Source organism: Culex quinquefasciatus, chromosome 3 (assembly GCF_015732765.1).
Source record: "Culex quinquefasciatus strain JHB chromosome 3, VPISU_Cqui_1.0_pri_paternal, whole genome shotgun sequence".
Lineage (NCBI taxonomy): Eukaryota > Metazoa > Arthropoda > Insecta > Diptera > Culicidae > Culex > Culex quinquefasciatus.
In genome coordinates this window covers 196782663-196796041 of record NC_051863.1, presented here as the reverse complement: position 1 = coordinate 196796041, position 13379 = coordinate 196782663, and the positions used below count along the sequence as shown (strand labels likewise).

Sequence of the window (13379 nt, the reverse complement as noted above, 5' to 3'; positions counted from 1 at the left end):
ATTCTTAAAATTCTTAAAATTTAAAATTCTTAAAATTCTTAAAATTTTAAAATTTTAAAATTTTAAAATTCTTAAAATTCTTAAAATTCTTAAAATTTTAAAATTTTAAAATTCTTAAAATTCTTAAAATTCTTAAAATTCTTAAAATTTTAAAATTCTTAAAATTTTAAAATTCTTAAAATTCTTAAAATTCTTAAAATTCTTAAAATTCTTAAAATTCTTAAAATTCTTAAAATTTTAAAATTCTTAAAATTTTAAAATTTTTAAAATTCTTAAAATTCTTTAAATTTTTTAAATTGTTTAAATTTTAAAATTCTTTAAATTTTAAAATTTTAAAATTTTAAAATTTTAAATTTTAAAATTTTAAAATTTAAAATCTTAAAATTCTTAAAATTCTTAAAATTTTAAAATTTTAAAATTCTTAAAATTTTAAAATTTAAAATTTTTAAAATTTTTAAAATTCTTAAAATTCTTTTTTTTAAAATTCTTAAAATTTAAAATTCTTAAAATTTTTAAAATTCTTAAAATTTTAAAATCTTAAAATTTTAAAATTCTTAAAATTCTTAAAACTCTTAAAATTTTAAAATTCTTAAAATTTTAAAATTTTAAAATTTTAAAATTTTAAAATTCTTAAAATTTTAAAATTTTAAAATTTTAAAATTCTTAAAATTCTTAAAATTTTAAAATTTTAAAATTTTAAAATTTTAAAATTTAAAATTCTTAAAATTCTTAAAATTTTAAAATTTTAAAATTTTAAAATTTTAAAATTCTTAAAATTTTAAAATTTTAAAATTTTAAATTTCTTTAAATTTTAAAATTTTAAAATTCTTAAAATTCTTAAAATTTTAAAATTTTAAAATTTTAAAATTTTAAAATTTTAAAATTTTTAAAATTCTTAAAATTTTAAAATTCTTAAAATTTTAAAATTCTTAAAATTTTAAAATTTTAAAATTCTTAAAATTTAAAATTTTAAAATTTTAAAATTCTTAAAATTTTAAAATTTTAAAATTCTTTAAATTCTTTAAATTCTTTAAATTGTTTAAATTCTTAAAATTTTAAAATTTTAAAATTCTTAAAATTCTTAAAATTTTAAAATTTAAAATTTTAAAATTTTAAAATTTTAAAATTTTAAAATTTAAAATTTTAAAATTTTAAAATTTTAAAATTCTTAAAATTCTTAAAATTTTAAAGTTCCTAAAATTTAAAAATTTAAAATTCTTAAAATTCTTAAAATTTAAAATTTTAAAGTTCTTAAAATTTTTAAAATTTTAAAATTCTTAAAATTTTAAAATTCTTAAAATTTTAAAATTCTTAAAATTTTAAAATTTTAAAATTCTTAAAATTTTAAAATTTTAAAATTTTAAAATTTTAAAATTCTTAAAATTCTTAAAATTTTAAAATTTTAAAATTTTAAAATTTTAAAATTCTTAAAATTTTAAAATTTAAAATTCTTAAAATTTTAAAATTTTAAAATTTTAAAATTTTAAAATTCTTAAAATTTTAAAATTTTAAAATTTTAAAATTCTTAAAATTCTTAAAATTTTAAAATTCTTAAAATTTTAAAATTTTAAAATTTTTAAAATTCCTCAAATTTAAAATTTTAAAATTTAAAATTCTTAAAATTTTAAAATTTTAAAATTCTTAAAATTTTAAAATTTTAAAGTTCTTAAAATTTTAAAATTTTAAAATTTAAAATTTTAAAATTCTTAAAATTTTAAAATTTTAAAATTTTAAAATTTTAAAATTTTAAAATTTTAAAATTTTAAAATTCTTAAAATTTTAAAATTTTAAAATTCTTAAAATTTAAAATTTTAAAATTCTTAAAATTTTAAAATTTTAAATTTTAAAATTCTTAAAATTTTAAAATTTTAAAATTTTAAAATTTAAAATTTTAAAATTTTAAAATTTTAAAATTTAAAATTTTAAAATTTTAAAATTTTAAAATTTAAAATTTTAAAATTCTTAAAATTTTAAAATTTTAAAATTTTAAAATTTAAAATTTTAAAATTCATAAAATTCTTTAAATTCTTTAAATTCATAAAATTCTTTAAATTCTTTAAATTCTTTAAATTCTTTAAATTCTTTAAATTCTTTAAATTCTTTAAATTCTTTAAATTCTTTAAATTCTTAAAATTCTTTTAAAATTCTTTAAATTCTTTAAATTCTTTATATTCTTTAAATTCTTCAAATTCTTTAAATTCTTAAAATTCTTAAAATTCTTAAAATTCTTAAAATTCTTAAAATTTTTAAAATTCTTAAAATTCTTAAAATTCTTGAAATTCTTAAAATTCTTAAAATTCTTAAAATTCTTAAATTTCTTGAAATTATGTTTTTTAATTCTTAAGCTTCTAAAAATTAAAGAAAACCCCAAAAAATATTAATAGTTCTTAAAACAAAAAATAAAAAAAAATAAATATTTTTTTTTAATTGTAAGAAATTCTTTAAAATTCTAAAAAATCTTAAAAATATTAAAAATTTAAAAATTCAAAAAATTAAAAATTCTGAAAATCTTGAAGATTCTAATAATAATTCTAATAATTCTAAAATTCATAAATCTAACATTTATTAAATTTCTAAAAATTTTAATCTAAAGAGGAGGCCACTTCTGTTCAACTAAAATCAATTTCTGAACTCGACAGATTGGTTGCTAGTAATTAGATTGGAATGCAAGTGTCTTATCTGTTTGTCTGTGATTCTACCATCAGGATTAAATTGTAGCTTAACAAACAATTGTACTTACTCAGTCCATACGAGGAGTTGGCTGAATCTTCGCCACCCCCTGGGGAGGTTCCTTTCAGCTTCTGACGACTGGTAGCCGTCTCCCGAGTGCTTTGAGCTAAAACAAAATCGAATGTTAGCATTTACATAAACTTTCAATTGGGTACTAAAGCCCTATGCCAATTTTTATGTACAACGGTAAAAACACGATTAAAAACCATTTCTGATCACTTTTTTTCATTTTAATGCAAAATTTTTTTTGACAAGACAACATTTTTTCGATGGATCAACTATGGTCCCCTTGGAACGACCTGTCAAGTAGGAGCTTTTCTGTCAAGAAGGACCGCGAGGTTAATTTTTCAAAATTGATTTAAAAATCCATTTTAAGCTCTTTATGGTCGTACAAAGGGTCATTGTACTCAAGCTTTATCGCTGTGAACAATAATATCAGCAATCTAAGTTTCTTTTTAGGACCCAATTCCCCCACATTACTCACCGGAATTCAGCCCCATCTTAAGGTCCGCAAACGACTCGGAGCGGCCAATGCCCAGCAGCGATTCCAGCGAAGCGTCAAAGAATCGCATCTGCAAAAGGAGAGAAACCGCCACAATTAGTTGAGTCAGGGGCCAAGTGGTCGCAAATCATTCCGCTAAAAAAACTGTCCAACCAATCTAGAGAGAGAGAGACTCAATATTAAACAAACTTATCGAACCAATACGTTTCTTTTTTTTTTTTTTTGGGTGTTGAGATTTGCTCGATCCCTTTTCGAAAAATACATGTACATACAAACGCACCGCACTCAAAAAGGTATTACAAACAACGCAATGGACTTTCGGGGGTCTGTCCGCAGCGAACAACACAAGATTTTGTTTTTGTAAGAAGAACGAACGAACGAATGAAATGATGAGAGAGAGAGAATCAGCCAACAAGAGAAGACAGAAGAGATCGGATTGGCAGTGTAAGGAAATTAAAAGATTTTTAAGTAAAGAACGAAAGACAGAACGGACAAAACAGTGAATGAGTGTTAAGCCACATCTACTATACTTACGGTCATCGAGGTTTTGAGGCCAGTATGTTCCCGGGTGTCTCTAACGACCTTTTTTTTTTTTTTTGTATGGATTGAGCGTGATTGATTTTTTTTGAAGAGGGTGTTTTTCGAATTTTTATTGACATTTTTATTTTTAGCAGCGTGCAGATAATGGTATAAATAGAGAGATAAATATGTCAACGTGTGAAGCATATGCAATAAAAACAATAGATAAAAAATAGAGCGATTCCAAAACATTTGGTGGTTCATGAAATATTTATTTATTGTAACAGAGGGGGATATCGTGAAGGGATGTGAAAAAAACGTGAGGAGAAAAAAAATCAATCGCAAATTCGAGGGAGCGTCAAACTGTGCTGGAGTATATTAGTTCATCAGAGAGGAAGCCAGAAGGAGCAGATGTCTTGTCACGACATAGGAAGAGTATAGTGTGAAAGAAAGTAACTGGAAGATAGTAGGTAGAAGTAGTACACGGAAACAACTATTCCAGGGCAACTTCGATCTGACAATTGACTGGTTATTTCTTTTAAATGGCAAAAAGGTTAGTTGAGGTAGCTAAAAAAGTTGTTTTTCTAACCAAAATTTGAGCTAATTTGATCAACATTCTAGTTTCTAATCTAGTCTAATCGAATCTAAGAAGCATTCTGGAGAATGTTGGAGCGTTTTTTCCAGCATTCTTCTTTTCTAAATCGACCATATAAAGATAACCGCAAAGATGATTCGTTAAAGTGGATTGTGTGTGAAAAAAATAACCAATCGATTGCCAGATTCACCCTGGCCAGCCTCCCCGTGTAGAAGGTTGACATAATAGCAAGGTGTTGGAAACGAAAAACGGAAGTTTCTTGTTCCCGAAAAAGCATGGGAAATTGTACAGTGGTGTGTGATTGGAGAGGCGGCAGCGAGAATAGAGAGAAGTTATGTATATTATATTCGCATCGAGCAGAAATGAGCAAAACGACAAAAAGTAGAAGTACGACACTTGGAGGACAAAAGAAGAAAAGTTTCTCCAGCACGACGAAGAAGCATGTTGCCCACCGGCAAACGGTAAGCAGCAGCAGCGACAATGACGACGACGACGACGATGATGCTCTGTTGCTGAACTGAACAAACGGAAAAATCTCGGGATACTGGATTTTTGGGAAGAGGAAAAGGGGAAGGTTTGGTTTGGTTGACACTGTACCTGGGAGAAGTTGGGCACGCTGGCCGTCTTTCGCATCGACAGCGCCGGGCCGCGAACCTGCTCCAGCTCCTTCACGGCCACACTTTGCCGCAAGCGGTCCAGCGTGAGGATGCTCTCCACGGCCGACACTCCTTTGGTATATTTTTCTGTAATAACAATTTTGAATTAACTTTTGAGTCTAAATTCATCAAATAACACAAACTCACCGATATAGGTTTCGCCATCGCTGGCGGAAACGTCCTCGCCGGTGGCGGCAATCTGTGCCAGCGATTCGCGGTCCTCCAGCTCCTCGGAAGCCTTTGGAATGTTGGACACCACCTCGTACGTCACGCCGGACTGCAGTGAACTGCACTCGGCACGTCCAATGCGGAGCTTCTTCAGCCGGTCGGTGAAGCTTTGGCGCTTGTAAATGTTGAGCGCAAGTCGCTTCCGTAGCACCAGGTCCATCGGTGCCGGATGGGACAACCGGACGGTGGTCTTGAGGATCAGATAAACCCGCTCGTTGGCTTCGGTCATTCGGTTGAGCGACGGGCTGTCGTGGATCGATGAGTCCCAGCTGCAGACGGCGCAAATGTCCTTGTCCAGGTGCTGGATGATCTGGAGATTGTAGAACTTGTTTCCGTGTTCCTTTGGCAAGATCGAGTTGAGGCCGGCGAGGGGCACTTCGTCGTTGACACTCTGCGTCGTCAGGTCATCGGCGTTGAGATCCAAAAAGAGGACAGGTACATGCGGTTCCATTCCCATGGGTGGATCCCAGGACGCCGGAGCACCGGGGATGCCCGAACCAGGGCCGGTACGAGGACGGCGTTACGCTCCTCCGTCAGCGAGACCCACTGATTGACAAGACTCTGTTCGCGTTCCTTCTCCTGCTCGGTTTTGTCGTCCTTGTTGATCAACTTCTGGATCTGCTGGTCCAGATATTGCCGTCGGCGACCAAGAGCTTCACTCCACTTGTCCCGTAGTACGGTCAGATCCTCTTCCTGATATGAGTCCATCGGCTTCTGCAGCTTGGAGCGGACCGTAACGCAACCCACGGAAACGTTAATGATCGACTGACAAATGATTGGCAACGTTCCCGAGTTCTGAACCGGTTTCACGCGGACCATGATTCGCCGCTGGAATCCCTGCCGAAGCTGGTACACTCCCCCGGTCAGCATGTCCTTTGAACACTGCACATCAACCGGAGCCCAGTCGCCGTTGTCGTTCAACTCGTGAATTTCAACCCACAGTTCAATCTTCCGCGACAGTTCTGCCCATCGATCCGCAAGCGAGCGTGCTTTGGCCTGCTGTTGCTCCACTTCCCAATCCTTTGCCCGCGAGAATCCAACCGACCGGTGGCCCCAAACCTCAATCGATAAAGCTCCGTCACTGCAGTGCTCCAGGAATTCCTCGTTCACCGTGATGATGTAGTCCGACTCGTGATCAAATTTGAACGTAATGTTCTGATTGTGGGCGGCCACTTCCTGGTTGGTAGCCGGTACGACCGCAACCTCATGGTTCCAGAACGAGTACTGGCAGAACACAAAGTTTGACAAATACAGCGGCAGGCCGGAAGCTTGCTTCACGCTGATCCGGCACGTCACCTGATTGCTCGCCGGTTCGCACATATCGTCGTCCTCGTGGCTGTCCTGGGAGCTTTCCGATGCCGACTCGTTGACCCGGTCCTGCGGGAACTGACCCGCCACTCGGCTGATCTCGACCTGCAGCCTTCCGGCCACTTCGCCCTGCTGGCTGATGATTGGTGTGTGATAGTCCAGTTTAACGTCGTGGAACAACACTTCCAGGAAAATGTTGGCCACTCCAATCAGATTGTGATTTTCCTGGGATTCGTAGAACGGGTCCGACTTGTTCTTGTTCTCATCCGTAACGGTGTAGTTGTTGTCCTTGTACTCCTGGTACATGTCGCGCATGTCGATCATCTTGTTTTCCAACTTTTCCATGCTCCAAATCTGGCTGCCCGAGTTCATGCGACGCACCAGAATGGCCGGTTCGCTGACGAATGCGCCCCGCTTCCGGTTCGGACTCAGGTTGGCCGGTGGAATCTGTAGCGTTACGCTGAATTTGGTTTGCTTGTTCATTTCTTCGGCGAGCACGTTCGCTTCTTGGACGAGCGAGTTGGCCCGGACAATGTCCGTCTTGAGTTGACCCAGGGAACGCTTGAACATTTCGTCCCGTTCCTGGGCCCACTTTTCGACGCGCAGTTGAGCGTTTGGTGTGTTTGGAGGGAGTTTACCTAGACGGAATGGGTCGAAGGGGGCGTACGGTGCGTACGGAGTTGTTGGGGAGAGGATGTTGCGCAGTTGCTGGAACTGCTTCTCGTACTCCTGCCGTTGCTTCTCCAGCGCGACCTGTTTGTCCTCTTCGTGTTGCTTCTCCAGCCGGGAGATGGCGGCTTGGATTGGGTTATTGCTGAATTCGTTTTGCATCAGTTCCTCTTGAGCGTAGTAATAGTCCAAATGTTGAGCAGGGGTTTGCGGTTCCGAGGACAGATTATTGTTATTATTGTTGGACTTTGGACAGTTTACCCGGAAGAAGTGATGATTGCCCCACAGGATACGATCGCCGTGGTTGAGGGAGGTTTTTTCCGTTGCGACGGATCCGTTCACGCAGCACCGAGCACTGTCGATCGGCGCCATGAACAGTTCGCCGTCCTCGATCGTAATCAGACAGTGCTCCGGCTGGATGCCCAAACCCATCAGCTGAATGTCGGGTAGTTGTTTGGTAGTGCCTTCGTTGTTATGACCTCCGATCAGGGTGACCTCCTTGAGATAGTACACCAACAGTTCGTTCAGCGACGGATCCGCGTTCAAATTGACCAGATAGTACTTGTTCTTCTCGACCTTGATGCCACTGTCCTGCACGCTGATGCCCATCTTCTCCAGCGCCTGTTGCCGTTCGCTTTGGATCTGTTCCGTCTTCTCCAGCTTCTCCTCCCACGTTTGCGAGATCTGCTTCATGAGGTTTTCACTCTCGGCCAGCTTGTCGTGGATGTCAACCCGTTTCATCTCGCCCGGCAAGCTTGTTCCGGTGGCATGCTTCAGCATCTCCCGCAACGTCTCAACCTCCATCCGCAGCTCCCGGATGATCCGCGCGTTCGGATCTTCGTTCACGACGGCGTGGTTGACGATTCGTTTGGCTCGATCCGCGTACCGCAGTGTTGACAACGTTTCTTCGTAATTGTCCGCCGCCGGTGACAGCGTGGCCAACATGACCGTCTTGGAGTTACCACCAAGGTTGTCCTTGAGCAGCCACGTCAGCACCGAGTCTCGGTACGGAACAAACTTGTCCTTGTTTTTGCTCCCGCTGGTCTGGTCCGCCAGCTTCGATATCACCAGCCCCAGCGTGGTCAAACTCTTGTTGATGTTCGAGCCCTCCTTGAGTCGCTCGCCGACGGCACCGGTTTTCACCGCCCGCTCGCTTCCGGCCAGATCGACCAGCGACACGCGGGACACCTTCTCACCGGTGACGCCGGACAGCGTGTCGATCAGGGTCTGTGTGAGCACCACCGTAAAAACCGCGTGCGAACGAGACGACTCGGAGTTCATGTTGGTAGCGGCTACCGTACGGGACTTGTTGCCCTCGGCCATGAGGTTGTCAATGTCCTGTGGGGGGGAGAAGGAGATTTCATGGTTATATTAACATAATTTGAGATAAACGCGTAAACGCTTGCGTTTCGTCGAGGTATGATAGATTAGGGCGACTTAAGTAACCATGCGCACCCACGATTATATGACTTAAGATGACTCCATGGCATTCACACCCGAATTTAACAATTAGATTTATTGGAATTCCCATTGAAATGCAATTCTGTCGATTGGAGCGTTTTTAGGACGCTCAAATCTATCATACCTTAACGAAACTGACGCATTTATTGATATCAACTTCATAGATGACGAGTTAGGTATTTAACGGAATAACTTTAAGAAATTGTAACACCCTGCACGACTAAACGGAACACGGAGGTGTAAATCGATGTGCCCTTGAACCTTACTCGAACTTGTACCTTTTTACCCGCCACCATATGATCTGGGACATTATTCCACTACCATACGATGAGCGAGCGAGAGAAAAAAAAATGCGTTTGCATGCCAAAGAAGGAGAACCGGATCGGAACTGCTCTGCCGGGGCTGGCTGCATACATAATATAGTAAATTGCAGGTCCTACCAGCAACACCGGCACCGCATATGGTGGCATTATTACGTGAATGTAAAATATGGTTCCAAGGGGAGTCGGGTTTAGAATAAATTGTCAGTTTAGTGTAGAAAAATTACTGCAATGATATTACATAATGCCACCACTAACGGGTTCGAAACTGATTTAAATCGTCGCTGTAAAGCGATTGTAACTTGGCGGAGTCTCAATCAACCCAGATTGCAATATCGAGCCTTTTAAATTGTCAATCATGTCACTCGGTTCACTCCTCGCTCTGCAGCGGATATTAACGGAAATGACCCGCGTTTGTCTCTGGCTGGATCGCGAGGGGCCGACCCAGAAACAAGCCCGTAGCAATGGCCAAATCGGGAATTTTCTTCCGTTTTGGTTGTATACACAATGTATCGTGGATTGTTTTTGCTGAAATAGGCGTGAATTATTGTTAAAGCTTTCACTACCCCTATAGCAAGCTGGGACTGATGCCAATGAATCGGATCGAAGTGAAATATCAACATTTTTTGTTAGCAGAGGTTCCCAACTTTGGTTCTATCTGATTTTTTACTATATCCATTAGAGTCATTTGGGTAAACTTAAAAAAACTAAAAAAGTAAACTAGTTTTTATTAACACAACTTGGAAACATGATTTTGTCAACAGTGATTCCTGAGATTGCGTACTAAGCGTCATGTTCTTGGATTTTTAAAATTCCGCTGAAATGTATTTGGCAACATTGGCAAGCAGTCCCGATTCCCCTTAAACTCAAGATGATAAGAAGTATGCTGATATCGTATCTGAGAAAATAAACCCCTATCCAACATTGCACTTTCCTGGGGTCAACCGGGTTGTTTTACTGACCCGACTTGCCATAAATAAAAGTACACAATCACACAGACACACATGTGTGCAAAATCGTGTGCGACAGACAAGGCTGAAACGATTTTCCGTTTCTCGGGAAATTCGCACCATTTTTCTTCTGCTTCATGTCCTGCCTGCAAGCAGTGTTACGACCCGACGGCCAAATGTTGCCGCATCATGGTCCGCGTTAGTCCGGCGGGGACCGGCGACGACGAGGAAATCCCGTGTATATAGTGTTGTGACTATCCTTGTTTTATTAGACACTCCTTTTTTCGCTGTTTTAGTTTTGCTTTATTTTCGCACCCCAACCGACCATTCTGCATTAATGGAGGACGCGATATTCGCGTGTTTTCGCCGGGAAAAACCTCTGCTCTGAATCAGTTGCGTGACGGAGATTTTTAGACCACCCTTGGTTCTATAACGCTAAAAGGTAACACTTATCCACTTGGCGGCGGCGACGGCGTGCGGGTTATAATTGGAACGGATTCATATATCGTGGCGTGGGGTTTGATTGAACACGGCCCGACACGTTCCATTGTCGGACTCATCAATCACACGGCTAAAGTTACAACTTTTCGGACGGAAATTTAATTTATTCGCCATTCTCAAAGAAGAAGAAGAAGTTTTCCGAGTCGCATCAAGTGTTTTTGGGTTGCTCGTTTCAAAGTCAAGAAAACTTTTGATTCAGTTTTATGGTCCTTCTGTGAAGCAGGCGGACTTCATACTGCCGAAAATGTTCATATGTTTAAGGAGGAAGTCTTGTACAGCAATTAGCAACATGTAAAATGTAAATTTATGCAAATTGAAATCACTGCCAAATATTAAACCGATGGACTTGTACTGCGAACAAACAAGGTTCTTTAACTTTAGAGTGGTTAAAATTTGACTTTTCACCATCCATTCAGGGCTGAATTTTTCGATACTTATGATAGCAGGGTGACTACTCAAATCCCATTTTCAAACTCCTGAATTTTTCGGAAACTATTCACAATTTTCGAAAAAATAGAAATGAAATGAAAAACAATAAGTCTTTGAAAAATAATCGAAAGCTCAATACTCGTAAGAGCCATTGGTAAACAAAGTCCTTTTTGCATCGGTATTCGATCTTCTTACGAAAAAAAAAACCAGGATCAAAAATGGTTGAGATTGTTCATCTACACGTCCTTCAAGTGCCCCAAACATAACATAAATGAAATTTTGTTTCATTTTCGAGAAAAAAGAAAATTGGTGTCAGAGATGGCTCTTACGGCTTTTTGAAAACTCACCAACCAATTAATGTTTATTTTTAAAATTTGCAAACGTATAGTTTTTGATACATCATTTCAACTGGAAATGGCAAAAAATAAAAAAAAAACTGAGTATAAAATTGTATTCTTAATTTTATTTAATGTTAAATCAAAGAATGCTTATTATTTTTCAAAAGAACTGTCATCAGGGGTGGAGGGTGAGATTGGGTCATACAAATTTCAGCACCCCAAGACCCAATATGACCCCTGATGACGTAGTGTGAAAAAAAAGTTTTTGCCAAGTACCCTTTTTAATTTTGTAAATTTTAATATTGAATTTTTGTATCAATTTTGATTTATCTGGGTGTCAGTAATTACCTGTTTTCATTTTTTTTCAATAAAAAATTCAGTTCAGTATTTTTTTTTACCGAATATTCAACTGCTGAACAGTTCCGGTAAACTTAAAATTACCGAAAATTAAGTTCACTATTGTTCATCGTACCATCCTTTGACCATCCATCATTTTGACAGATGGTTTACCGATCTAAACTTTACCGATTTTTTAACTACCGAATTCGGTAAAAAAATAAGTATGTAAGATTCCATGTTTTACAACTTACTTTATGCAAAATGTTTGAAGAGACATTCAGAACGAAAGAACAACGAACACAAATTCTATTGCCCAACTAAAGTTGGAATCATATTCAAATATTCAATCTTTGTGACAAAATGAAACAGAACGTTAACTTTTCGCTGGTCGTAGTTTTTTTTTAAACTGGCTCTATTTTTATAATACTTTCTCATTAACTATGTAACTTTTAAGTATAAAAACCTGTTGATTCATAAAAAAAATATGAAAATCTGTGTCAATTATATCCAGTATTAGATATTTATTCATATATTGTCTTAAAAAGACTTTACATTCTCAAATTGATTGAAATAGTAAACGTTAGTTAGGGGAAATTCTCGTATCTTTGGCAGGTTAAGCACTCGCTCCTAACTCCATCCAATTTGCTGATTTTCACTATTTAAACAACTAATTTTGTAAAACTTTTGATAGAAACTTGCTTGCTCACTTCTTATTGAGCTATTTATAACTCGATTTCTGTTGAAATCGCTTTTAATGAGCTTTAATTGAATGTCAATGTTCTGACCTGCCAACATTAGAGGCACGCTGGAATTAGATGCTGTTCCCCTACTACAGTAAAATTCAGTGAATTGAATTAGAAAATTGTACAAAATGTGTGTGTGTGTGGTCCAATCCAATACCCGCTAACCGGTAGCGAAATTATGGGAAAGTATAATTTGTATCAGACTGTGTACATGCCGAATGCTGATACAGCTTATCTCAGTCCCGGGTATTAGGTAGTGATAGCCCTCGCGCTGCTTCCAACGACCCATTTCAGAATGACAGAGCTCCTTGCGGTCCAATTCCGAGGTCGCTGGGCATTGTTCGGCCCCGCCTAAACATAGAAGCAAGCATCTGAAGGAAACTCGATCTATATTTAGACTTCCAATCCCCTCAGGCAAATCAGGGATCAGCGCGTATTTAATAATATGAGAAGAAGAGATAACATGTTTCAACACTACGGATCAATTCACTGCTAGAGTGTAAACCTTCTGATGGCCGACTGCTTAGCGTCCCAGACCACCACCAATCCAAAGGTGGGAGGTCGAATCCCACCTGATTCATTTTAAAAATGTGGAACGCTTCACGATTTTGCGTGTCATCCTTGCGCAGGGCCATGCTAATCTTCTCTGTATCGTTCCAATTTTAGTATATGTCTAGCCGAAGCTAAGACAAATTAGAAAATTGTACAAAATATTACAAAAATATTCAACAAGCTTTTCCCGATTTATTGACAAAAAATCAAAAATTTACGATTTCTCGATGTCCCGACTTGAGTGGCCACCCTGGAAATTGTATGGGAGTAATGAGCTTCCAAAGCCAAGTCCATTTCCATACATTTTAACCCTCTATAACCTAACCCCGCCTTTAGACGGGCTTCGATCTAAAAAATTGCCAAAAATCAATTTTCCAACCGATTTTCGATCTTTAAAAAGCATTGGAAAGAAAAATTCTTAAAATTTTAGAAAATTTCATGGTTGGAAGTTTAACTTGTTTTTGTGACATTGCCAATGTTTTTAAAGATGTCATTTTTTCAGGGGTCAACTTTGGCTGTGTTGTTACTAAAATTTCCTA

At 36.8% G+C, this 13379-nt stretch overlaps 1 protein-coding gene and 1 non-coding gene across 2 annotated transcripts in view; both read right to left on the bottom strand.

Moving 5' to 3' along the window:
* LOC6031153 (kinesin-like protein KIF13A) overlaps positions 1-13379 on the bottom strand; it is a 63667-nt gene that overhangs the window by 10826 nt on the left and 39462 nt on the right. The window contains 6 exon segments of the mRNA XM_038266267.1: positions 2741-2836; positions 3215-3302; positions 3767-3814; positions 4944-5089; positions 5150-5734; positions 5737-8545. Of these exon segments, the coding sequence (XP_038122195.1) occupies positions 2741-2836; positions 3215-3302; positions 3767-3814; positions 4944-5089; positions 5150-5734; positions 5737-8545 (3772 nt within the window).
* LOC119770886 lies at positions 12873-12978 on the bottom strand. Its single transcript, XR_005279045.1, has one exon. It is a non-coding gene; the product is annotated as a U6 spliceosomal RNA (small nuclear RNA).